This window comes from Dipodomys spectabilis, unplaced genomic scaffold (genome assembly GCF_019054845.1).
Source record: "Dipodomys spectabilis isolate Male_0828 unplaced genomic scaffold, ASM1905484v1 ptg000032l, whole genome shotgun sequence".
In the NCBI taxonomy this organism is placed as follows: domain Eukaryota; kingdom Metazoa; phylum Chordata; class Mammalia; order Rodentia; family Heteromyidae; genus Dipodomys; species Dipodomys spectabilis.
The window spans coordinates 33,733,984-33,761,262 of NW_024870709.1; the positions used below are offsets into that span (position 1 = coordinate 33,733,984).

Genomic DNA, 27,279 nt, shown 5'->3' on the forward strand with positions numbered 1-27,279 from the left:
ATAGTTTTGTATTTATGCTTCAGCCTCATCACTAGCTCTAGAGTAGGTAGGATTACAGGCATCAGCCACTGTAAGGTACCTGGCCCGGAAATGTCAAAGACTTAGTAACCATTAGAGTGACATTGTTTTAGATGTTCTAAGTCTGAATATCCATTTATTTTTTTGTTGGGTGCAATTTTCCTGTTGTTGTCTGTGGTGAAATGGTGTGAAGAGAATGACAAGAGAGTAGGACATTAGAAAACCTTATATTTTGCTTCAGTGAGCTTTTGTGCTCAAGGCTAGCACTCTACCACTTTGAGCCACAGCTCCACTTCTGGTTTTCTGGTAGTGAATTGGAGATAAGAGTTCCAGGGCCTTTCTAGCCTGGACTGGCTTCAAACTGTGATCCTCAAATCTCAGTCTCCTGAGTAGCACCTGGCACAAGAGCCTTTTTTTTTTTTAAGGATCTGGAGAAGTGCCTGGTGAAATCTCAAGAGACTTTTGATGACAATAAAGCCAATGGTAGGTGTTTTTGAGGGATACTTGAATGGTATGGCTTTTCCTCAAAGATCCCCCAGCATAGTGCTAGGAATATGGTTGGCACTTGGGCTGGGGATGTAGCTCAATGATTCAATTTCTGGCACCACCAATACAAGTAAGGCTGATACCCAACCACTTTCATTAACCTATACAAGTAAAAGTGTACTTTGCCCATTAGTAATTGAGGACTTAGAAGTAAAGACATCTAAAGGTGATACATTAAAATTTCATAGCAAATGGCATGCTAAGGGAAAGAAGCCAGTAACAAAATACCATATATTGTATGATGTCATGTATGTGTAATGGAGTCCAGAATTGGTAAATCCATAAAGTACATTAGTGGTTGTCAGGAGATGGGAGGAAGGGAGAATGGGAATGACTGCTAATGGGTCCAGGTGAGGTTCTTTTAGGTGAGTGTGGAGTGATGAAACTGTTCTAAAATTAAAAAGTTCCCAAATAGTGGTGATAGTTGACTAATCTCAACAATAAACAACTGCATTCTTTTCTACTTCAAGTGAGGTGAATTTTATAGTATGTGAATTTTATCCTATTGAAACTATGATTTTTTAAAAATATATAGCTAATAAATCTCATAGTGGAAATATTTTGGGTCTTAATGCATGTTCAGAAGTTTTATTCATCTAGGTAATTTTCTAGTTCTGCTGATCTTATCTATATTTTTTTCAGCTTACCATCAATATTTTATAGTCTGTTGTACATGATTGCACATGCATATTTTATTTGTATTCTGTAATGTCAAAATTTTCCATTGTCCTGTTCTCTATACAGAATTTCCTAGTCTCAACTATAGAGCTGGGAAGGAAAGCAGCTGATCAATGCAAAAGAGCCCTAAGTTGTGTTAAGTCAGAGTAGACTGTGGTTAGTCAGAGTGATTGTAGTCTGGGCTACCTTATGAGTTGAGAGGACTCGGGCAAATTTAACCTTCTACACTCTGTCTACTCATTTATAAAATGTCACAGTTGGATTACATGACCTTCAAGGTCTCTGGCAATTTAAAAAAGCATCTAGTCTTTGAAGCAGGAAGCAAGACATATATATATATATTTTTTTTTAAGTCATGGGGCTTGAACTCTGGGCCTGGGCGCTGTCCCTCAGCTCTTCAGCTCAAGGATAGTGTTCTACCACTTGGGCCACAGCACCACTTCCTGTTTTCTGGTGGCTTATAGGACATAAGAGTCTCATGGACTTTCCTGATTGGGCTGGCTTTGAACTGCTATCCTCAGATCTCAGCCTTCTGAGTAGCTAGGATTACAGGTATGAGCCACTGGTGCCCAGCTAGCAATGCATATTTTTGACAAATCACTTCATGCCCTCTTGTGATCAATAGAGATCACTGTCAAGATCATCTGGAAAACTGTTATTTTCTTCTTCTGGAGATGGAGTGTTATCCAAGGAAACCTGATGCAGGAAGATCCATATTCCCAGTTCTGCTCCATGTCTCATTCTTCCAGTGTCTGCAAGAACAATGTCTGTTTTAAATATTTATTTCTTCAGCTTTCCATATTCCTTCTTCTCGTTCATTCTCTCTCTCCTCTTTTCCCCTCTCTCTCTCTATATTTCACACCTCCATCCTGAAAATCCTAAAGTATTGACAGTCAGCTGGTGGGTGAGTCCCTAAGATTCATTTTTCTGGGTTAGCTCTTTCAAATACCCTGCCATTCTGCCCAGCCAAGAGTGCCTGGGAGACCCAAATATCATTTAGGCACAGTAAAATTAAGTTGATATACTGTTTAACTTTTTTCCCCCTTGGAATAATATTATGTAAGACTTCAGGCTGCTTCTTTATTTTAGAAGAGCTTTAAGTACTCATAGCAATAGTTGTATGGGAATGTGAATTGCCTATAAAGTAGATCCCAGGAAATCAGATTATGTTGTGTTCATTTGTATTGAATAGCTCTCCTTTTCCTTCCAGATAAAAAGCAAGTAGAGGCTAGCACACGTAGTGTAGCCTTTGCACTGTGGTTATTTGAAAGTTGTTTCCTGTACCTGCTCTTAGAGCTGAGGAGAGTGCGTAGGAGGCAGGACTGAGGGATGGATTCTGTGCTCAGACAGCAGGTTGCTTCACCTCTGGGAGGCAGTACGTCCTCAGCCAGGACCCAGCTGAAGCGAAGGAGGTGTAAAACTGCCTTCTGGTGTCCAGTGGTGTCGACGCAAACATCCCCCCTTGCACCTTGGAAGCTTCATGTTTATCTACAACTAAAACTTACCCAGCATTCATGTGATTAGCTATTGTGACTGGTTGTACTTTGTTCATCTTTAATGGTTTCTCACGTTTATAGACTCTCATCTAAGCCTATCAGTTTTGTTTTCAGCAATGAAATCAATTAGCATGCGATTTAGATGAATAACCTTATTGTAAGTAGAGGCTCATTTGTTACATTATAATAATGTGTTGGTCATCAAGGTGATTTGTTATGGAAAAGGTCTTTGAGTCACTTATTTGTGTGGAAACCACCTTATAGCTTTACCATGATGTGTTTCTTACAGAAGTCCAGCAAGAAGCAATGTGGATGACTATGGGGAAAGAGAAGAAAAATTACCCAAAGCCATCAGTTTTACACAGGAATCAATTAGTCGAGTTTTGGAAACAGAATCACTAGATGGAAATTCATCAAAAGGAGTTAGTATATGTTATCCCTTTAAAGTACAACTGATGTTGTCGTGTATTAATCATAATATAAGTTAAAGTAATCAAATGTACTACAGAATGTTTTAAAACTCCGGATGTTAGGTTGCTACTTTATTTTTCAAGCATTTTAAGCAGAGGTTTGGTGGGAAACAAACAAAACAAAATATAACAGGATGTAAAATTGTGTAGTTAGAAGAATTTTCTCCTGGATGAGTACTGTGGGTGGTGGGAAGAATCTGTCTTCAATGGGATTCAGAGCCAGTGAGCAGCAGGCCCAGTAATAATCAGTGTTCCTGCTATAGGAGGTGGGTCCAGTTAACCTTTGGACTTTTTAGCTAAGTGGTGGTCAGTTTCTACCTTCAATTATTTTTCAAGCATATTTGTTTCTTTTTTCTGGTATTTTTCTTTTTTTTTCTTTTTTTATTGTGAAAATATTGTACAGAGGGGTTACAATTACATGGGCAAAATAATGAGTACATTTCTTATCAAGCATTGTAGCCTCCTCCTTTGTTTCCCCTTCCCATCCCTTTCCAGCCTCCCTGCCCCCTCAAGCATATTTGTTTCTAAACTTCAATTGGAGTCATTCTTCTTTTCCATTTTGGGGGTGGGGTGAGACCTAGACTCAGCATATAACTCTTGAATTCTCTCTCTCTCACTTTCTCTCTCTCCCTCTCTCTCTAACCACCCTCCCTACCACCATGTGTTATTATTATTATTATTAGTTAGTTAGTCTTGGGGTTTGAACTCAGGGCCTGGTGCTGTCCTTGAGCTTTTTTGCTCAAGGCTGATGTTCTACCACTTAGGGGTATAGCTCCACTTCTGTTTTTCTGCTGTTTGGTTGGAGATAAGAGTCTCTGTATTTTCCTGCCTGGACTTTGAACCTTGATTCTCAGATCTCAGCCTCCTGAGTAGCTAGGGTCACAGATGTGAGCCACTAGCACCCAGCATGGTCTTGAAATCTCTATGATGACCTTGAGTACTGTTTAGATCCTGCCCATAAGCTTGAGGTTCTTCAGCCTCCACTTCAGTTGTGCTGTGAACACAGATGACTCACATTTATTATGATTATTATGATTATTATTATCGCTTAGTTTGTCCCATCTGCCATTGAGAACCTCTACATGATCTTTTTTAACTGACCAGTGATCTTTAATGGCTTCTTTTCTCTCTGACAGATCACTAGCTAAGTGTCTGCATTTTGTACATGTTCTGCCCACACTGATTTTCTTGGTGGACCATTGTCTTGATACAGACCCTTTGAGAGCTAAGTGCTTCCACTACTGAGTTTTCACTCTGTGTCTGGGGCTGCAGGTTTGGGGTCATACCTGAATTTAAAAGTTTAGAGTAGTACTTGGACTCTGCCCTTTACTCTGCTCAATGGGTAGAGTGCCAGGCCATGAGTTCAAACTCTAGTACCAGAAAAAAAAAAGCCCTGGGTTTGTTGCTGTTTTCTAGTGTGGTATTCCCAAATAGACTAACTCTTGATTTTTTTTTTCAGTAATTTGTACTTAAACATCAGCACTCTGATGAGGCTAGTCTAATCGTTTAATAAATTGTTGTAGTGGGGCTGGGAAGGTGGCTCAGTGGTAGAGTGCTTGCCTTGCATGCATGAGGCCCTGGGTTCGATTCCTCAGCACCACATAAACAGAAAAGGCTGGAAGTGATGCTGTAGCTCACGTGGTAGAGTGCTAGCCTTAAGCTGAAGAACTGAGGGACAGTGCCCAGGTCCAGAGTTCAGGCCCCACGACCAACAAACAACAACAACAACAACAACTAATAAATAAATAAAGCTTAAAAATAAATAAATAAATAAAATCAGCATGAGGATTGTTTAAAAAAAATAAAAAAATAAATTGTTGTTGTTGTCCTTCCTGCTCACCAAGAGAAAACTGTATTCTCTCTAGACCTGCTTCTCTGGGCGCTGCTTCTCAGAATCTCTTGGGCGGGAAGTAGGATGGTTTTGTGTATGCTTTTTGCTGCTTCCAGTGTTTACAGAGACAGTGCAAGAAAGTATACTTTACTGTGCAGTTTATACAGATTGTCTACATTGCTATACTAAGCCTAATTATAATACTGACCTAGCAATAGCATTCTTACTCAAATGTATAACACTTGATTTACTGTAGAAATGACATTTCTTTATTAAATTTTCTGAGAAACTATAGATGGCATTGTATGTTGAATATATTTTAATACTTATTCTCTGAGTCTCTTGACAGCAAATTTGATTGCATTATGAATTTACTATGATATTAATTTCCCTTTGAATCTTCTCTCTTCACTCTACCCTAATATGACTTCTTTCTCTCTATTTTGTTTCCCTTTCTGCTTTAGTTACTGGTTTTGAGAGATGGGTGAGTTTTCTTCCAAGAGATGATGGGGCAGGCATTGGCTGGAAAAACTAACTGGGTTTGATTCCTCTCCCTTGCACACCCCATTGTTTCATTATTTTTTGTTTTGTTTTGTTTTTTTTGCTGTGAACATTTCTTTTTTTTATTTTTTATTGTGAACGTACTGTACAGAGGGGTTACAATTACATGAGCAAGATAATGAGTACATTTCTTATCAAGCATTGTAGCCTCCTCCTTTGTTTACCCTTCACATCCCTTCCCAGCCCCCCCCCCCTGCCCCCCCCCGCCCAGTCCCCCCCCACCAAAGTTGTAAAGTTTGTTTTCGACATGACAACTTGTATTTTAAAGTTTTTTTTGTTTGTTTGTTTGTTTTTTGGGTCCGGTCATGGGGCCTGAACTCTGGGCCTGGGCACTGTCCCTCAGCTCTTCAGCTCAAGGCTAGCGCTCTATCACTTGAGCCACAGTGCCACTTCCAGCTTTTTTCTTTTTGCTTATGTGATGCTGAGGAATCGAACCCAAGGCCTCATGCATGCAAGGCAAGTGCTCTACCACTGAGCCACCTTCCCAGCCCTCCTGTTTCATTGTTTTGTCCTCTGTTCCCTTTCCCTTTTACTTAAATTGCTATGTGATATTAACTTTCTTTGATTTGTTGTTATATGATAGATACCATTCATAAGTTTGTTGTCCATTACAGTGCAAGAAGATGAGTTCAGGATGGCATTATTACATACTAATATTTCATGGGTCCACTTGGCAGCAGTGGAAATATGATTCAACCCTAACAAACACAATGCTATAAAGATTTTCCAAAGAGCAGTATTTGAAAGAAATTAATTTTAATATTAAAGTTCTTATTGTAATAGTTATGCTTCAAATCTACTTTTTTAAAGTTTTGTACTATATTTTTTTTCTTTTAGGGATTAGGTAAAGAGGAGCCCCAAGAGGAGAAGCTTATTAAAAAGAGTCCTTTATTAACATCAGAAAGGAGGTTAAATAGAGTGCCATCAAAATCACTGGACTTGAATAAAAATGAATACCTTTCTCTGGACAAAAGCAGCACTTCAGATTCGCTGGATGAAGGTAAAGAGTTTATTATAAATTTAAGTAAAATTTCAGATATATTTTAATATTTGTCTTTGTATTGGGTGTGGGCAGCTTGAGAATTTAGTTGTGTTAGATATGGTCTCACCCTATAAAGAATTCGAAAGAGAATGGAAGAATAGAAAACAGGAGAAAAGCAACTAAATCTAACTCATCTCTACTTCTAGAGCCTAGAATTTGAATATTCCCATCACATTTATAAATGCTTTTATAAATGCAAGCTTTGGATCAATTCAGTTCGAGCAGTACTAATGGAAAAGCAAATCTCTTAATAAAATGCTGCCTGTCCGAAAGGTAGTCCCATTCTATAGGTAGAATGACCTGATTGCCTATCTGAGCTATCCTTCATTTGCTGTTAGGAAGAATAAGACCTGGAGGGTTTTAATCAAAAGCATGCAGCTAGTTAACTACACAAACTGGAATTAATTCTAGACAAGGTTTCTTAGCTCAGTGTTCTTTTCACTTTAATGCAAATACTCCCCTAGTTCTTTCTTCTTAACCTCCATTCAGTTTTTAAAGGCACCTTAGCAAAGATTAGTCTATATCTGTTTTGTTTTGGTACAGTTATAAATGCAAAAAATAGTCACGATAGGGGCATATCCTGAAATGAATATTAAATTATTAGATTGCTTCCAGAAAGGAATAAAAAGATTTCCTTCTGGAAATCTTTTTGTTTTTTTTAAATTACTCATTGATGTTATTCTGAAAAGGATTCAGCTCTGTGTGCAGAACTGTGGTTATGTTGTAGAATAATGGCATGAGTTTTTGAAAGCAGGAGCAGAGACAGATCATAATTACTTCTGGATTTAAAATTTGAAATGATAGTCAACTCCTTTAATTAACAAGCATTCCATTTGATTTGAACTCACTTTCAGAAGAACAGTTCTAGTTGAAATTTATTACAGAGACAAATGATAACATTCCACTTGGCATTAAAAGCGACGTATTTGGTTTTAGAAGATCAATAAAGATTTTGCTTCATTCTAGATTGACATTAGAGACGCTGTGTGTATGTGTGTGTGTGTGTGTGTGTGTGTGTGTGTGTGTGGTAAAGGTACATGGACTGTGGAGCTGAAGGATGAGGTAGACTTACCATTAGCCGCAGAAGGTAGCCACCTTTCTCCCCAGGGGGAGGGAAGATGGATTCTAGAAGAGCATCAGCTCTGTAGGCATCTAGGTCTGGGAAGAAGAGTAGATAGCCAGGTGTGCTGGTGCCTGTCTGTAATCCTAGCACTCTGGAGGGTGATGCAAAAGGATCATGAGTTCAAGGCCAGCCTGGGCTCACGTCCCCCATGCTTCCTAATTATGTGAATATGGGCTGCCTTGGAGTACTCAACTGTGTGGCTTCAACAACAGATAGGTGTGTTCTAATTGTGGAAAATAGAAGTCCTGGATGGGATCCAGCAAAGTATGTTTCTGGTGAGGACTCTGTGGCTAAAAATAAAAATAAAAACTACTTTTTAAAAGGAATCTCTACAGCAGATTATATTCTATATTTTCTATGAGTTCCATTAAACTCAGGCTTATATTTATTAGGTAGGGATTTAATGACTTTTTAATTTTAAATTGCAAGATTATTGAAATTGAAGTTGGTACAGGAGGAATAACTAGGAAGGATCAAGGGCAGTTACTAAATAATTAATTAGGGCAGTTAACATTCCAGCAGCGCAGGGATTAGTTACACCCTGCCTGAACACACTTAAGACTTTAGGAAGATCTCCTCTGGCACCCAGTGGCCAAACAGGTAAGTGACACCAAAATGAGGATTTTTTTTTTTTCTTTTTCACCTGTTCTTTTGTAAGAATGGGTCTCAAAAGATAGTTTCACTAGTGAGTTCCCAGAAAAGTAACAACAACGAGAAGTTGTGTAGGGAACAAGAGTAAAACTCACAAAACCTTTGTAGAAATAAATAATTGTCTAGAAATATAGAATAATAGTATTGGAATTTCCCTATTGTATGTGAAACCTCATTAGTTTACTTCTTATTGGTGCTCTTAAAAAAACCCTCTTGGCTTTATCTGTCATAGGTGGCTCTCTGCCTTCTAGTTTCCTTAAGGTGTGTAGAATATTTTTTTCCTATTAAATTGTCATTAGGTTACAATCCACCCCTAAGAGGGTTCCAAAATCACAAGCTTGTCAGATCTAGCAAATGGACACAAAAATGAATCTATTAAAAAATTCCTTAAAATTGTAAAATTAAAAAGATACTTTTGAAGTAAGTGAACCAGGGAGAAAATGGGACATATCAAAGGTCAACTGTCCCAAGGGATTTGGAGGTGGGTGGGTGGTGGGGAGTATAGAGAAGGCTGGATCAGTGGCTGATTACTTTAAGCTAAACATCATCCTCTTATTTAAAATAGGAGCATTTCAATGTATTTTTTGTGGGCAGATTGATCTCCATTTTCCCTCATCTGCCCTTCATGTGGTATGGCTTTTGGGAGACACAGGTATCCCTAGCAGGACTCAATACAGCACTGTAAAAAGTCTTATGGAACAGGAACTGGTCTGTTTGATTTGCCGTTTATCTGCAGCCTAGATAGGGAACATTAGATGAAGACCTCCCAGTCAGGCATCTTTTTAAGGACCTTCATAATCTTCCTGATTAGGCCATTTAGAACCCACCAAGATTGAAAAGTGCTTCTTTTTATAGATATTTCTATGCTTAAAAAAAAAGAGTTCTGGGCAAACCGGTGCCCAACAAATATATTTAAAATGTTGTGTCTCCTTACCCATTAAAGAAATATAAATAAAACATCATTGATACTCCCATCTCACACCAGACAGAATGGCCATCATCAAAAAAAAAAAAAAACCCAACAAACAATAAATGCTGGTGAGCGTGTGTGGTAGAGAAAAGGATGGAAGTCAGTATGGGGTTCCTCAAAAAACGAAAAACATGATCCAGTTGTACCGCTTATGAATGTACACCCAAAAGAATCAAAGTCAGCTTACTGTAGAGATGCCTGCATGCTTATAATATTTCAGAGCTATTGACAGTAAGTGAGTTATGGAATCAGCCTAGGGTGCCCATGAACTGATGAATGGATAAGGAAAACATGTTATGTATGGAGATTTAGCAGTGAAGAAGACAAATTGTTTCTTTTGCATACAAGTAAGTAGATCTGGAAACTGTCAAAAATATATGTATAGTATATGTAATAACATTGCAATGCAATATTTTGGATTGGCTCCTTGTATAGAAAAAAGACAAGGATCTTTGGGAATATCCTAAATTTGAAAAAAATTAAAGAAAAAAATGCATAAATAAATGCATAAATAAAAATGCATAAATAAAACTAGATTTTTCAGCACTTTCACTAGTAACTTACTCATTTAAAAATAAACATTTCTAATATGCCAGGCCCTGACTTTACATAGGTGTTTAAAATTAACATTCCTTCGTCACATAGAACTTAGGTGCAGGAGAGAAATAATAAACAAGTGGATAAGCCACCAATGTAATTACAAATCTGGACAGTTCCCATGTAGAAATGAGCCACATCAATAGAATCACCTATTGTTATTTCCTTTCTCTGTGTATATTGGAGTGATTTGTTACAATGAACATATATTACTTCTATGTTTGTAAAAGCAGTTTCTCAAATCTAACTGAGAACTAACCCCATAAAACCTTAGCAAACTGTCTAATTTCTCTGCCATATTCCTATACCAAAGGGGCTATTATTGGAAATTGCAGCAAATTGTTTTTGTCTACATATGTAGTATTGTTGTAAGGAGGTGAATCATTATCTACCCAGTATCTCGAAGTTCTTTGTACGTGTGGCAAAATAGAAACAGAATCATTTAATGAGGTAGAAATAGCAATGGTTGGGGATGAAGCTGGAGCTGAAAGTTTTTCTGATTTGCAGATCATTGACCTTGTATTTAACTATACTGTATCCCATAGAGAAAGATTGACAGATGACTTACACAGATAATTCTTAGAGCTTGACTTTGAAATTTGGGGAGATTTTTGTTACAGTTTTTTTTGGGGGGGTCCAGTCGTGGGGCCTGAACTCTGGGCCTGCGCACTGTCCCTCACCTCTTCAGCTCAAGGCTAGTGCTCTACCACTTGAGCCACAGCACCACTTCTGGCTTTTTTCTGTTTGTTTATGTGGTGCTGAGGAATTGAACCCAGGGCCTCATGCATGCAAGGCAAGCGCTCTACCACTGAGCCACCTTCCTAGCCCCTTGTTACAGTTTTTATTCTGTATTGATGGAGCTAATTCTAGAAATAATGAGTAATCCCTGTCTACATGTAAGTCATTAAAATTTCATGCTAAATTTCTTTTCAGCATTTTATTTCAGCAATCTCAAATTTCTAGCTGTCTTTTTTTTTTTTTTCATTTTGATTGTCTTCTAAGTTAAAGTCAGGTAAGTGTGGGCCCTATCTGAAAAGGTGTGATAGAGTTTAAGGCCCTGAATTTAAAACCCAATACTACAAAAAATAAAATATGAAAAGAGGTTATGTTTATGTACTGTGGCACTGGAATTTCAGATTAGTCACTCATGGTGGACTGTTGGTGATTCTCTCTGAGAATTCTCTCAGAGAACTGCAGTATAGACAAGACAGGTTAGTACATGTAAAGTACTTAACACAGTGCTATGGTCAGTACCGTGTAAGTTTGAGCAATTCTAGCTAATGTTTCCAAGGATGTGAGAGAGGTGATCAGGTACTGCTTTATTTGTGGCCAGTAGTTTACAACATCATTATTATAAATGTAGCATTCCATTGGGCATTGTTTAGCTTTGGAAAGTACTTTTCAGGAGGATTTCCTATTCTTTTAATATGTGGCATTGAGAATAGGTTGTAAATATAGCAATCCTTATCCTGGGGAAGCTGGAGTTAACTTGACATATCCAGGATGCACACTAGTGAGTGCTGCAGAAATACACCCATTGCTGATGTACTATTTACTATAGATTTGAGCTTTCTAAGACAGGACCTTCTAATTACTACAGTAGATACCATCCTGTAAGTTTCAGTGTTGCTTTTGTTCCAGGTATGTATTTCTGTGTCTTTTGGGTTTTAACAATTGAAAATGATCCTATGTACTTAACCGTATGTACCTAAGATATATAATTATTATGGTACATGTATACAATTCAAATTTGGGGTTTTAATAGCATCCCAGAATATATTGGTCATTTTTTTTTCAGTTTTCTTTTTCTATTGTCAAGGTGATGCACCAAGGGGTTACATAAGTAATGTAATAAGTACATTTCTTGTCAAACTTGTTACCCTTTCCCTCATTTTTCTCCTACTTTCCCTCCCCCCACTTCCCAACCCCCAAGTTGTACCAATCATTTTCAACAATATGTTGGTCATTGTAATCACATTTGAAAATCATTTTGTACCAAACAAAATAAAGCACAAAAAATTCAAAACCTTAAAATTGCCTTTCATTAATTTCTTTTCTCCTTTGGTCTATATTTTTGCTTGTCTAGAAAATGTTCCTGAGAAAGACCTTAAAGGAAGACTTTATATCAACCGTGTTTTCCATATCAGTGCTGAGAGAATGTTTGAGCTGCTCTTCACTAATTCACGCTTTATGCAGAGATTTGCCAATTCTAGAAATATAATAGGTTGGTTCTTTGTTCTTACCTAAAGATGAAAATATTTCTCTTATCCTTAGAGAGTTGAGGCTATCTATATAAACTGACTTACATAGTTGTGGTAAAAATTAGACATACTTTGATTTTATTTTGGTGATCTATAAAGTAGCAGTTAAATGCTTGGTCAGATTCTCATGTGACCAATAATTAGGTAGATACTACTTATAGTTCAGTCAGACCTTGTAAAAAGTAAAACTATATCTGTTCAAATTGTACATAATCCAGTTGGATTGAACATAATTCAACAGGGAGGTCTTGTTATGGAACAATCAGGTGCTGGTGGAGTAATAAATAGGAACAACCACTTTGCCAAATGGTTTGGCCATGTCTCCTAAAGCTGTGAATTCTCACCCAGCTTCCCTACTCCTAGGTGTGGCCATTAGAAGTGGGCACATATGAACTCAGAGTGACATCTACCAGTGTTTAGGGTAGTTGCTTATTGTGGCCACAAACCTACAACATTTCACACATCCATCAGTAGTAGAATTGTGTAAATTTCCACAAAACTGTATATAATTCAACAACAGACTACTGTTGCTCATAATCATGAGTAAATCACATAGACACATGTGAAGTCAAAGAAGTCAGCTCCAAGAGCTCATGTAATTTCTTTATACAGAGTTTCAAGACGAAACTAATTTTCTCAGTATGACTTTTTTTCAGATCCACCCATTTTCCTGCAAATGACATAATTTCATTCTTCCTGATGACTGCATAATATTTCATAATCCATTGTGTATAAGTAGATAGAGAGATAGGTAGAAAAAATTCCATTTGTCCATTATGGGGCATCTGGGTTGTTTCCCTAATTTGGCTATTGTGAACAGTACTGAAGTAAACAAAGTCATGCAGGAGCTTTTGTTATATCCTATCATGTAATCCTTTGGATAAATGTCCAGAAATGGAATGACTAAATCATAGGGTAGTCCTATGTGTAGTTTTTCTTTTTTGAGGAATCTCCATACAGATTTTCCTTAGTGATTGCCCTAAGTTACATTCCTACCAGAAGTGTGTGAAGGTTCCCTCTTCTCCACATTCTCACCAGCACTTGTTATTGTTTGCATTCTTATTGATGACCATTCTGACTGGAGTAAGATGGAATCTCAATGTTGTTTTGATTTACATTTCCCTCATGACTAGGATATTGAACATTTCTTCATATATTTATTGGTCATACGTACTTCTTTTGAGAAGTTTCTGTTTGACTCCTTTGCCCATTTATTAAGCGTTATTGCTTCTTTGGGGGTTTAGTTTTTTACGCTCCTTGTACATTTTGATTATTAAGCTCTAGCAAAGATCTCCCATTGTTTAGATTGTCTTTTCAGCTGGGAAACTAACATCTTTTTTTTTTTAATTGTTAAGATGTTGTACAGAGGGGTGAAACTAACATCTTTTGCTGTGCAGAAGATTTTAAGCTTGGGGCAATTCATTTGCTAATTCTATTTGCTGAACCCCTAGAATTCTACTTAGGGAGTTCCTGCCTATATCAGTGAGATCTAGTGTTTCTCCTACTCCATGTCCTACTGTTTTTATTTTGCCACAAAATTGAGTTTGTTGTCTGAATCATATTTGGTTTCAACATGGATGATTGTATCCATGATTTGATATCATAAAATACTTTTTAACAATGGGCTTCTGATTAAGTCCAATAGACACATCACAAGGTAGATAGACCTAGAATTAGTCAGCTTTTCCCGAAAGGAGGATCTACTCATAATTGCAAGTTATATTGCTGCCCTTGAGACCTTTACCTGAGCATCAAACTTGTATATCTTTTTTGAAAAAAAAAATTGGTGGTACTGGGATTTGAGCTCAGGGCTTGGTGCATGTTAGTAAGGCACTCTACCACCTGAGCCACACCACTGATCCCCAGAGTTGTATTTTTTTTTTTTTTGCCAATCCTGGGGCTTCTACTGAGGGCCTGGGCATTGTCCCTGATCTTCTTTTGCTCAAGGCTAGCACTCTACCACTTGAGCCACAGCGCCACTTCCACCTTTTTCTGTTAATTTGGTACTGAGGAATCAAATCCAGGGCTTCATGCATATTAGCACTCTACCACTAAGCCACGTTCCCAACCCCCCTTGAATTCCATTTGAAGACATGGCTTCAAATTTCTAGAATTGATTTGTTTCCTGTTGGCTGTGATTAGATGTAGTATCTACCCCTTGGACTGTCGAATCTTCAGGAGATCAACTGAGAACCATGACCTACACTATCATCCTTAATAATCCACTCACGGGGAAGTGTACTGCTGCCACTGAAAAGCAGGTATGTCTCTTTCAGCAGTATTCCAGAAGACTCATGTGTGGGCAAAAGAAAGGATGTCTATTGGAGAGGCCAGTTTATAACACAATTTCAACCAATAAGTAACAAATAAGTGACAAGAAAAAGAAGAGGAGAAACATTTATAGGATGAAAGAGATGAGACTTTCAAGTCCTTGAAACCATAATCAACTTTACCCTAGTTAAACAAACCACCTGTTTTTTGAGTTTTGGGACATGATTTTGGTTTTCTTTTTTTTTTTTTTTTTTTTGGTCAGTTGTGGGGCCTGAACTCTGGGTCTGGGCACTGTCCCTCAGCTCTTCAGCTCAAGGCTAGTGCTCTACCACTGGAGCCACTATGCCACTTCTGGCTTTTTCTGTTTGTGTGGTGCTGAGGAATCGAACCCAGGGCCTCATGCATGCTAGGCAAGCACTCTACCACTGAGCCACCTTCCCACCCCTGGGGAATGTTCTTATGTGTAATAATGATATTACAATATCATTAACTATTTTGTTTTGTGGCATTGGGGATTGAATCTAGGGCCTTATGCATATTAGGCAAGCCCTTGTATTACTGATCTACATCTTCAGCCTTGAATATGTTAGGTATTATATTTTTTGTGTCAGTACTGTGGCTTGAATTAAGGACTTGAACACTGTCTTTTAGCTTTTTTTGCTCAAGGCTAGTGCTCTACCACTTGAGACATAACCTTCACTTCTGGCCTTTTTCTGGTTAATTGGAAATAAGTTGCACAGACTTTTCCTGCCTGGGCTGGAGTTGAACCACATTCCTCAGATCCCAGCTTCTTGAGTAGTTAGGATTCAGAGTGAGCCACTGGCACCCAGCTCGCATTAGTTACTTTAAAAGAGATATACTGAAGAATTAAAAAAGAGATATGCAGAGGTTTTATGGGAAAAGCTAATTGATGCCTGGGGTGAAACACGACCCGCAGTAGTTATTGGTATTGTAAGTAGTTGATAAGCTCATGAGGATTATGTTCATTTTTTTCATTGTAGAAGATTTAGTAAGGAACACTTATAAAATCTGACAGGATTATGTCAGTGGGGAAGCCCACATTACTAGATGTCTGGTGAGACAGGAAAGATGATTTTTTTTTTTTTGTCAGTTGTGGGGCTTGAATTCTGGACTTGGGCGCTATCCCTGTACTCCTCAGCTCAAAGCGATCGCTCTACTTCTTGAGCCACAACGCCACTCCGGTTTTCTAGTAGTTTATTGACCATAAGAGTCTCACAGACTCTTCTGCCCAGGCTGGCTTTGAATCATGATCCTCAGATCTCAGCCTTCTGAGTAGCTAGCATTATAGGCTGAGCCACTAGTGCCCGCTAGATGATGAGTTCTTAAGACATAAACATAACTATGGAACTCTCCTCTATGATGCCCAGCGGGGCACATTCTTAGAGTGCTTTATGTTTGGCCAATTCAGAAGTATAGTACAAATTCCTATTAACATGTGCACTCTTGCAGTTTTGTTCATCAGTGTTAAAAAGGATGGCATTCCTTAGAAGAGTTTGGTGTTTTTGGTATAGGAGACTCTTCCATAACTATGGGAACCTTTTTGGCCTGAGGAGGATAGGTAGAAAAGTAGTTGTTACCATAAGAAAGGTTTAGGTATTAGCTACTTAGGTTGTTTACAGAAAGTGATATATGGTGTCTTGTTACCCCCCACTTATTTGTTTGTTTTGAGGGGCAGTACTGGCGTTTGACTTCAGGACTGTGTGCCTGATTGGCAAGTGTTCTGCTATTTTTTTATGCATTATTTTTGAGATAGTCTTGCTTCTTGCTGAGGCTGTGTATGCCTGGGCTTCGATCTACCTATTTTAGGCTTTCCATTATAGCTAGAATAACAGGTATGCACTCCCATGCCCAGCTGTCAGTTGGGGAGGGGCTGTGTGCATTTTTCTGCCTGGTCTGTCCTGGAACTGTGAACCTCACTTTCTCAACCACCTAAGTAGTTCGGATTATAGGTGCAAACCTCTGACACTTGGCAACTTCTGTGCTTTTTTTTTTTTTTTTTTTTTTGGTGAAGTTTGGTTTTGTGAAACTTTGATGCATTTTGGGTGAAGTGCTTATATTGTTCATTGATTTTTGAATTTTTTAAAAAAGTTTTTATGGTGCTGACGAATCAAACCTAGGACCTTACTCATGCTAGGCAAGTGTTCTACCATTGAGTTATACCCCTAGCCCTTTGAGTTTTGAATTATTAGCTTCTTTTTAATTTGCAACTTTCATAAACTAATAAAATATATGAATGAATAGATATTATGATTCTTTTCCCTTCCCTCTATTCACTTGTATAATGAAATGGCAAGAGGTAGTATATATATATATATTTCTGTAGATTTCTACTTTTTCAGTTCATAGGCAGCACAGCCTACCTGGAGAGTCTGCTAGCTTAGTAATAGACTTCCTTATATTTTTTGTAATTTCTTAGAAGCCATTATAGTATATAAGTTTAACTTGCCAAGAAACATAAAATATTTAAATTGTACATGCAAACGTTTTAATCATGTTTTGGCAGACACTCTATAAAGAAAGCCGGGAAGCACAATTTTATATAGTAGATGCAGAGGTTCTGACGCATGATGTCCCCTACCATGATTACTTCTATACCCTGAACAGATACTGCATCATCCGATCTGCGAGACAGAAATGCAAGCTGAGGTAAGCTGTGAAAAAATTAGTGAGTTATGCCTTCATAACATTATTCCTGAATTGTTAGCCTTTACTCAACATAGCTTTTGTATGCATCTGTGTGCTTGTACAGGGACTCAAACTCATGACTTGGGTGCTGTCCCTTAGCTTTTTCTCTCAAGGCTAGCACTCTACCACTTAAGGCACAGCTCCACTTCTGTTTTTTTGGTGGTTAATTGGAAATAAGAGTCTCATTGACTTTCCTGCCTGGGTTGGCTTCGAACAGCAGTCATCAGACCTCAGCTTCCTGAGTAGCTAGGATTATAGGAGTGAGTCATTGGCAACAAAGCTTTATTTCTTGCTTTATATCAGTATGGTCAGAAGATGGGTGGGATACCACTTGATTGGAGGCTTTGGCATACTGGAGCTACATAATTTAGAATAAGTATCACTCATTGCCATAGAAAGAGAAAGCTATGGAATTGTGCTCGCATTCCCATTGGTCATAACCAGTCACATGACGCTGTTTAAAAGTAGGGGTGGAGGAGCATATGGTGAGTAGAAGTTGACTCAGCTGCAGTGGGATATAAGGCATGTTGATTTATTAAAGAGCAATGGGCCATTATATGTTTGACCTATTCTTGGTTAATTTAACTTTCAATTAGTGTGTGACCAGTGGAGGTATTTTTATACTGAATGTTTCAGACAGTTAGCATTTATTTGGGTCCTACTTGCTATTTAAGAAAGAAAATTCAGAGCTAGAAAAGGAAATAAAATAGCAAGTACTTAAAAGGAAAATTTGATGAAATTATAAGCAGCTCACAATAGTTTTTTTTAAGGAGTCATTATCAGCAAACAAATTTTTATAACCTTAATGAATTTGAATCCTTTTGGCTTTCCATGGAATGTTATCCTACCTTTAATTGTAATATTAATATAACTGAAGTATATCATTAAATAAAGAGTCTTCTTCCTTTCTGATCCTTTTAGAGTTTCCACAGATGTGAAATACAGAAAACAACCATGGGGCCTTGTCAAATCTTTAATTGAGAAAAATTCCTGGGGTTCATTGGAGACCTATTTCAAACAGCTTGGTTTGTAAAGTTTTCAATGCATCTGTTTTAATCAAGATTGCACTTACTAACAAAATGGATTGATTCTCAATTTAGGTTCATAGCAGGACCCAGTAGATAGTGTTGGAATGACTCACTAAAGTGGTTTCAATTTCCCTTGCTCTAGAGATTGAGCAATTTTAAAACTTTCAATTTTGATGGGTCTAGCAAACACTTATATAATGCTGTATTATATTCAAACATATAATAAAGACTTATGTGCATTATTAATATTAACTCATTTCATATTCATAACAATTGTGTGAAGTGGTTTCTCCATGTTAGTACAGAAGAGATTGAAACACAACATATAGTTAAGTGACTTTCCTAAGTTCACCCAGTTCAGAGCTGCCGTACTCTGTATCTCCGCAATGAATCAGGACACCGACTGCAGTAAGGGATTGCATAGCACCTTTGTGATCACTAGGATCTGAAGAGTAAAGGGCCCATACCTGCCTTCTTGGATGCACCTTCCATGGGCATATGCAGATCCACTGGGCATCCACTGGATGGATGCCTAAGTATCCATGGGGAAGTGATGCAGATGTTTTCTTTGGCTAGTTCTTTTTATACACATGAGGAAATGACTTACATACATGAAAATTGTTTTAGTTGAAGAAAAGCTGCAGGTCATTCAGTTTAGGATAAATTAAAGCTTTACCATTTAGCTTGTTGATTATTTTCTTAGCCTTCGCCCTTTGGCAATGTCATTATCGATGGCTGTTTCCTTGTGCAAGTGCAAAGAAAATGAAACTCAAGAATTAGTCTGGCCACTAGAAAAATGAGCTTTGAATAAAAAAAAACACTAAGTGATAGCAAGCATGAAGTCCAGAGTTCAATCTCCACTGCCCACAAAAATAAAATTACATATAATTAGGTGATAAAATTGGTGAAATAAATGACAAAAATATGGATTTTCTTTACCTATACTTCCTTTCTTGCAAACGTCCATTGGCAATTGGAACTTTTGTACCCTACTCCTTCCTTTGAGCAAGACAAGTATCACAACCTAACTTAGAAATCTTTCTAATGATCCCATGTAAGTGGGTAGACTGTAGACTATTTCCATAAATGAAAGCATTACATTAATATTTGATATAGCACATGGCAAATTTGCACTGATGGTCCCATCATTTATTAATACACATTCTTCCTAAAATAATAAACTTTATTTCAGGGTCATTGTACTCTCCCAAGCTTTTCATTAAGAGTAAAGTTTGACTCTAGGCCATAAGAACCTAAGGAATAATTAACGTTATCCTAGATTAAACAAACAATAAAATGCTTGTATCTTATCATTGAGATGATTCCCCTATATCTAATTTTTAAAAAATAATTTCCTTCTTAAGAGTCAGATTTGTTATTGGAAGAATCTGTGTTAAATCAGTCCATTGAGGAGCCTGGAAAACTCGGCGGGCTCAGAAGGAGAAGGAGAACATTCAACCGAATGGCAGAATCAGTTCCTAAGCTTTCTTCCCAGCGTTCATCTGGAGATATGGGCTTGGAGGCCAAAGGCAATCCAGGTAGCTGTTACTGCCTCTGCCATCTGTTATTACCTGTGTTGTGAACAAATCAAATATGTTAGCTTAGTTGTAGGAAGCATAAGGTGCCTCTTGTTTATCAGATAGGTCCTTTAAAGAGGTCTGCCTTTCACCCCTTCTTTTTGGTCATCTTTATCATACCCTGAGTTCCTTAAAGACTACTACTACTATAGAAAAATAAAAAGGAGATTGAAAATGGCAGGTGTAGGGCAATCATATTGTTTTAGTTACCCTACACAGCATTTTTAAAAATTGAATGTTTTCAATAGTCTTACATCCAACAGCCCTGTACCCAAATCTTTTCACATAGCACTGATTGGAATAGCATTTCCTTACAGCTGCCCCTTAGACTGTTGGTGCTCTCCAGCTAGCCTCTCTCCCAACACACACCTTTCTCCCCATACTCCCTGTTAGGGCCAGCTCAGGAAAACTGGGAAGATGGAACTTGGCTTTTATTATCCCGACTTGCAATTTTGAAGACATTTTACTTTTTACTCACTGTAATTCCCACTCTCTCTGAGCTATAAAGCTGTCACACCTTCTCCGCCTGTACATTATCTTTAGGGATGTCTTAGCTTAAATATGTTTACCTAGAGTTTGATTAGTGGTTCTTTAATTTTGGAATTTAAAGCTTAGGCAACAGTGACTGGTGAGAAAAATGTTTAAAAGAGAGGTACTGGATATAAACCAGCTCAAGAACGATTTGTAGAGATAGTACTTGGCTATCTATCATACATGATGTATAGAATCTCTTACTCAAGTAAACGAATTTGTAATATACTCCAATTCGAAGGATTTCTATAAGTTTTCTCACTGTTTGTTTCATACTATGCTAGAATATTAGAAATCAAAAAAGGAGTGAAGAGAATGTGCTGCCTTAAGTTGTTTTGTCTTTAGAAATAAATTTTCCAGGTATTTTCAAGTAAATATTAAATTATCAGCATTAATTCAGTCTTTTGTGATCTTCAGGAAAGAAAAAGGAAGTGGAAAGCTATAACATTGCTCTTATTGTGGTGATGAGTTTTTTGTAAGTATTTTTTATGAATGCCTCCGTTGCTTGTGTCTTCATTGATCTCTGACCAGCTCCCAAAAGAATTCAGATGCATTCGGGTAGAAACATAACCAATATTGGCCTACTAAATCAGCAGTCTTACAGGTTTTAGTCTGATAGATTTTTTTAAGCTTGTATGTACATCACTAAGTACATAAAAAACCATCATTTTTATACAGAACTAAACACAAACCCATCATTTTTCTATATACTAACTATAAAAAATGGATATGGCATTTCAAATACAATAGCATTTTACATGTCAGAGTACCTGAGTAATAGATCAGGGAGGGAGATTTCACATTACATGAAAGACCACAAAAGAAAGATGTTCAGTTCAGGTAATCAGTGAAAGAAGATAGTTTTCCATTATTAACCAGGTGTCACTGCTCATACAGGAACATGGGTTAACTCTAGGCCAGACAAAAAATGAATTTGTTCATTCCAAGTGTTGGTAAATCACACAATAAATAATATAAAAGTCCTATGTAAGATTTCTGATGTATGATTTTCAGAATTGCATAATATGTACTGAACCAATGTTTTTATTTTTATTTTTTATTTGTTGGTCGCGGGGCTTGAACTCTGGGTTTGGGTGCTGTCCTTGTGCTCTTCAGCTCAAGGCGAGCACTCTGCCTCTTGAGCCACAGTGCCACTTACAGTTTTCAAGTGGTTTACTGGAGATAAGTGTCTCACGGACTGTTCTGCCCGGGCTGGCTTTGAACCGCGATCCTCAGATCTCAGCCTCCTGAGTAGCTAGGACTACAGGCGTGAGCCACCGGTGCCCGGCTCAGTGTTTTTATTTTTAATCAATTTTGTTTGTATTATTATAGGTTTTAATGAAATGTTCCATAAATGAACATATAAATGTTCATTTATATATGTGTGTAATATATATTCTATGTATGTATATGTATGTATGTATCTATCTATCTGTCTGTCTGTCTGTCTGTCTGTCTCTACCTATCTTAGCTATTTATGCTGATAAAGTCCCAGTGATATGTTTAACTTACTTGATCAGTTGTTCTTGCCATTTACTGGAAAATTTGCTAAAACGTAGATTTCTCAGCCCCAGTCCCAGGAAATGGTTTAGTAAGTCTTGACCTATGGATCCAGGCACCAATATTTTAAAACACACATCCCAGATCATTCTGATGCAAGTGGTCTGAGAGTAACAGGGTAAGAAATACTATGGCAATCATTCTAAATCTTAGGGAACATTATGCGGATCTACAGAGCCAGTTATATTTAGAGTGCTTATATCTACATGGCCCTATATGAAATTTAAGATAGTTCCAACCAAATTGGTCGTCTCAGTGTGATACATTATGTGTAGTCATATTTTTGCATAAAGTTATTGTATGAACTACTTTTTTCTTACAGATTTTAGGATATACAAAATATTTGTGATTCCTTTGAGTTTTATTTTTAAAAGCCTTCAGTTTGCTATGACAATTTTCAGCTTCAAATACCAGGGTGTTTTTTGTTTTTTTGCATTACTTGACAGAAATTTATACTCAAATATTGAAATGTTGATCATTATACCAGTTCAGTGCCATAATAACTTCACAGATTTGATGTTTTTGTTACCCTTAATTTTTTTCTTAAATCCTTTTCTTGATGGATAAAGATGAATTATGTGTGTGTGTGTGTGTGTGTGTGTGTGTGTGTGTGTGTGTGTGTAGACTGAACACAGGGTCTTGAATAATATGCTAGGCAGTTACTCTACCACTGAGCTTCACCTTTAGCTCCAATATACGTATCTATTTAAAGACAAGTAAATTTTTTTTGAGTTACTGTTTTTTTTTCCCTTTTTTATTGTCATTATAAAGGAGCTGTACACAGGGGTTACAGTTACATAAGTCAGGGACGGATTATATTTCTTTTTTATTTCAATTCTTTTTTTTTATTGTTAAAATACTGTACAGAGGCGTTACAATTACATGAGCAAGGTAATGAGTACATTTCTTATCAAGCATTGTTGCCTCCTCCTTTGTTTCTCCTTCCCATCCCTTCTCATCTCCCCCTGTTCCCTCCCTCCAAGTATATTTCTTTTTGGACAGTGTCACCCCTTCCTTCATTCTCTCTCAGTTTTTCTGTCCATCCACACTCATAGGCAAGTAAATATTTTAACAGAATAAAATAAGTAGCAAGATATGATGCTACTTATGTATTTGCATGTGGGTGTGTCCACTTACTCACTTGCAAGGCTGCTGTGAAAACCAATACTGTACATTAAATTTATTTAGCATAAATTTTTGTATTTGACATCATTAGTGTATATTTAGGATTGATATTTTGTCCACGATGAGCAAGAAAAAGAAGTATTGCTGAATAGTTAAAAAAAAGAAAAGAAAAATTTCAGTTTCTACTGGGAATAAGAGTTAGGTCATGATCTTCCTAAGATCAGCTCCATATCGATCTTCATTTCCTTTCTGAAATGCAGCATTATGGGTATGTAATTGCTTGAGCCAAAGTACCCAAAATAGATCTGAAAGCTTACTCGATAGATTTCTAAGCTGGTGGTCGCACAGCAACACTGGCTTGGATTGAAGCAAAGAGAAAAGATTGTAGGAAACAAGCCCAACACATTCAAGGACTAATTTACTTTCCATCCTTTTCTTTAACATGCACGTAATAATATAATAAAATGTGGAAAATTTAACAACTGAACAACATTCTAGATAACATACATTTCTGAACCTTTTTCATGTATAAATAAATTTATAGTTTTTCCTTTTTTGATGAGGGGAGACAGGTATGTTGAGACAAGGTCCAGCCTTTGCTGGCCTCAGAGTCTTTATTTTCCTCTTCCTACCACCACTGGATTGCTGGGAGTACAGGGGTGTATTCCCCCACCTGGTTTGCATGTGTATTCTGCATTATCAATGCACCAAGTCTGGATATATGGATTAACCAGGTTTCATTTGCTCTGTCTAGTTTGCTGTTTCTGGTTTTGTTGAATGTGACACTGTTTATGAAGTTGTCAAAAATAGAATATGCTGCTCAGTCCTTTTACCGTCTCCATCTCCAAGAAGAGAAATCATTAAAGTAAGTAGCTCCTTCCCTATTGTTTTTTTTAACCACATTACTTCAACAGTTCTTCAGTTACAGAAAATCAAATTCCAGTTTCAGAAATTCTGGTCAGCTAACAACTATTCTATAGTCACAATGGCTTTTTTTATTTGTTTAATGTCATGCTTTGTTTGCAATTTGGGGGATGCAATAAGTTTTGGAAATGAAAGATCAGAAGCTATACTTGATTTTGAAGATAATATTTTTCTTCCAGTTTGGTCTCTGATATGGTCTCAAGAACAGAAAATATTCAAAAGAGCAAAGATCAAGCCCATCGTTTAAAAGGGGTACTTCAAGATTCCATACTGATGCTAGAGCAGGTATATAAACCTTTGCCTTACAGGACCCCGCACCTCTGAATACATGTGACTGGGTTTCTCTGGTTGGGAGAGAATGTTTACTACATTATTTGCAGAAAGTTAATCCTCTCCACCCATCTGCTTTTTAAGTTTTATTTTTAAAGTGAAAATCACTTCATCACTTGAAAAGTGAAGTTTTGTTGTATAGGTCTGTTCAGAAAAATGGTGATCCTAGCATCTTCTGCCATTCCTTTCCCAATGACAATAAATACACTTAGATTATTCTTTTGTGTTTCTCTGTATTAACAAGCATGTATGTGATTGATTCTTCATGATTTTTCATTCTAAAAAAGGATGTAATTTTCTTCCTCACTTCCACTTTTGGACATTTCCAATTCCTATCATTCTCTCCATGAAGTTTAACATTAATTTTGGTTAGATGAATACTCAATGTTTGCTTTGTTTTGACCAAGTTAGATATTCTAATTGCCTATGATTTTGGCAGTGTTTTGAATTCCATATCAGTGTATTAATTTTGCCAGCATTAATTATATAAACATTTTTATCTCCTAATTCTGTTTTAAAATCCCATCAGAAACATTATTCACTGATAGAGCCTTCTGATTGGCTCATTAGATCCTGAGGTTCTCTATGCTGGCTACACAGATACCGTGCCGGCATTCCTGGTGCCTTCTCTGCTTCCCGTGTTTCTCTTCCTTCGTTTCCTTTTCTCTTTTTTTCTTCTTTTTGCTATGTTGGGAATAGAACTCAGGGACTCAGGCATACTAGGCAGGTGCTTTACCACTGAGCTGGGTCCCAACCCTTATCTTCTTTTAATGAAGCACACCTTTTTTAAATAGCTGCTTATGATTTGAAGAGTTCAACTGTCTGAAGAAAAAAAAATGCTACTTTTTACCTAGCTTAATGGTTTGGTGGCGGATAGAGTTCTAGATGGGAAGTAATGTTTCTTCAGAACTTGGAAGGCATTTCTCTTTTTTTTTTTTCTTTTTGGCTTTCAGGGTTGAGATTAGAATTTAGAGTCTATTATCAGGGTTTTGAGTATGATTCTCTAGTGCTCTGTAATTCTGAGAACTTTCATCATTTGTATAGTTGGTGATTTCTGCCCTCCATGACTCTTCTGACTTCTTACCATTTCTATTATTTAGATGTCAGCTGTCATGATATGACAAAATACTGAGAATAACAAAGGATGAGAGACTTATTTAGGCTCACTGTTGGGATTTCAGGCTATGGTCATTTGGCCCTTGGCCTCATTGCTCTAGGGCTGGGATGAAACTGGGTATGGGGTGGAGAGCATGTGGTGGATGGGAGCAAAGTTGAGAGGGAAAGTGGGAGGAGGAAAAGCTGACAGCCTATCTGAAAAATACACTAGAGTTCTATGGCTTGGGAGCGTTGCTCAAGTGTAGCATGTTTGCTTACTGAGTACAAGGCATTGATTTCAAACCCCAGAAGCGCCAAATAAAGAGGAAAAATGAAAGGAATTTGGTGTTCTATATTGTTTGACTTAGATTTTGGCAAAAACAAAAATTTATGATCAAACTGTGATCAAACACAGTTGTAAACTTTTGGCATAAAGCCAGAAAAATGTAAAAATCTGATTTTCAAATTTAATTTTCTTTGCAGCTTAAGAGCTCACTTATTATGCTTCAGAAAACCTTCGATCTACTCAATAAGAACAAGACTGGCATGGCTGTTGAAAGCTAGTGATCTTAAGACTAAAACATTGGAGATACCAGGAACTAAAACAAAACAGGATGAAGGATTTTAATTGTTATTATTTCCACTCTTTTCTTCTTGGAATTTCTAATGCCAGCAGTCTTTTAAATAACATTTACTTGATAATTATTCTCTGATAGCTTCCCAAATCTATTCTTCTACTTCCTATGGATATTTTTAAACTGTGAATTTCTCCAGTGAACCATGAAATACATTCTGGTGTTGAAAATCTGAGATACAAAAAGAAAAGGAGACTCTTTTTGAATTGAGTAGTACAGCTTCTTTTCTATGGTGAGGCTTAAAGTTTTATGCTTTAAATTTGTCTGTCAGCACTGAATGACCATGTTTTCCATAGATTGTGTTATAGTAGATACAAAAAAAACCCCTCTTAATAATTTTAAAGGATTGGTTTTTACAACATTATTAGGTTTGTTTCTTGTAAATATTGTGATGTTTTATTTATTTAGCATGCAAATTTAATAGTTAAACCTTTTGAATCTGCATGTTGATAATTGTTATCAGAAAGATTCTTCAGCTATATGTATCTTTATGAGAGAAATGGTTATTTTTGTATTTAGACAGCAGAAGTGAGGTGATCTTTTTCATATATCAAAAAATAGAAGAAGTAATTTAGGAAAAAAAATGTGTGGGACACTAGTGCTGAAAATGAAGAACCAGCTTCTTAAGTTATAAAACCAGAGTATGTTAAAATCTGGGCATTTAGTGACAGATCAAATACATCTTTGAACTAAGCTTGAATTCAGCTTAGCAGTCTTTCATAAAGAAAGTGATTTATCTTGTTGAAAATAATTTGTGTATTACTTTTAGTTATGTATTGATTTCATTCTTTATGCTTGTATGTATAATGTGTATATATTGTCTGTTCTTAGTTATAAGTCAGATACAAACTTTATAGTTCTTAAAAACTTTTGGGAAATGCATGTCCCAACACAAGTTTACGGACTGATGTTGTGAGACATAAGCTGAGGCTTTTTTTGTTGTTGTTTTGTGCTTAGAACTGGGGCTTGAACTCAGGGCCTGGACGTTGTCCCTTAGCTTTTTCTGTTCAGGGCTGGCACTCTACCACTTGAGCCACAGCTCCACTCCTGGCATTTTGGTGGTTGACTGGTGATGAGTCTCACAGACTTTTCTGCCTGGGCTGCCTTTGAACCTTAGATTTTGGCCTCCTGAGTAGCTAGTGGCTAGCAGGTGCCCAGCTAATGGGCTCTCATAAAAAGGCTTTTTGTTTATGTCTCAATACATTATAGCTTATGAAAATTAGGACTTTGTGAATTGACATGAAGTCAGAGGC

General features: G+C 37.1%; 1 protein-coding gene across 4 annotated transcripts in view; it reads left to right on the forward strand.

The window, feature by feature from the left end:
• Gramd1c (GRAM domain containing 1C) overlaps positions 1 to 27,024 on the forward strand; it is a 62,878-nt gene extending 35,854 nt beyond the window's left edge. For all 4 annotated transcript variants that reach the window (XM_042676989.1, XM_042676990.1, XM_042676992.1 and 1 more), the window contains 11 exons: positions 3,028 to 3,160; positions 6,438 to 6,600; positions 12,070 to 12,207; positions 14,387 to 14,505; positions 17,040 to 17,182; positions 18,143 to 18,246; positions 19,614 to 19,787; positions 20,775 to 20,832; positions 23,797 to 23,907; positions 24,146 to 24,251; positions 25,875 to 27,024. In XM_042676989.1, the coding sequence (XP_042532923.1) occupies positions 3,028 to 3,160; positions 6,438 to 6,600; positions 12,070 to 12,207; positions 14,387 to 14,505; positions 17,040 to 17,182; positions 18,143 to 18,246; positions 19,614 to 19,787; positions 20,775 to 20,832; positions 23,797 to 23,907; positions 24,146 to 24,251; positions 25,875 to 25,955 (1,330 nt within the window). In that variant the 3' untranslated portion in view covers positions 25,956 to 27,024. The remainder of the gene's footprint in view (positions 1 to 3,027; positions 3,161 to 6,437; positions 6,601 to 12,069; positions 12,208 to 14,386; positions 14,506 to 17,039; positions 17,183 to 18,142; positions 18,247 to 19,613; positions 19,788 to 20,774; positions 20,833 to 23,796; positions 23,908 to 24,145; positions 24,252 to 25,874) is intronic.
• The last annotated feature ends 255 nt before the right edge of the window (positions 27,025 to 27,279 follow it).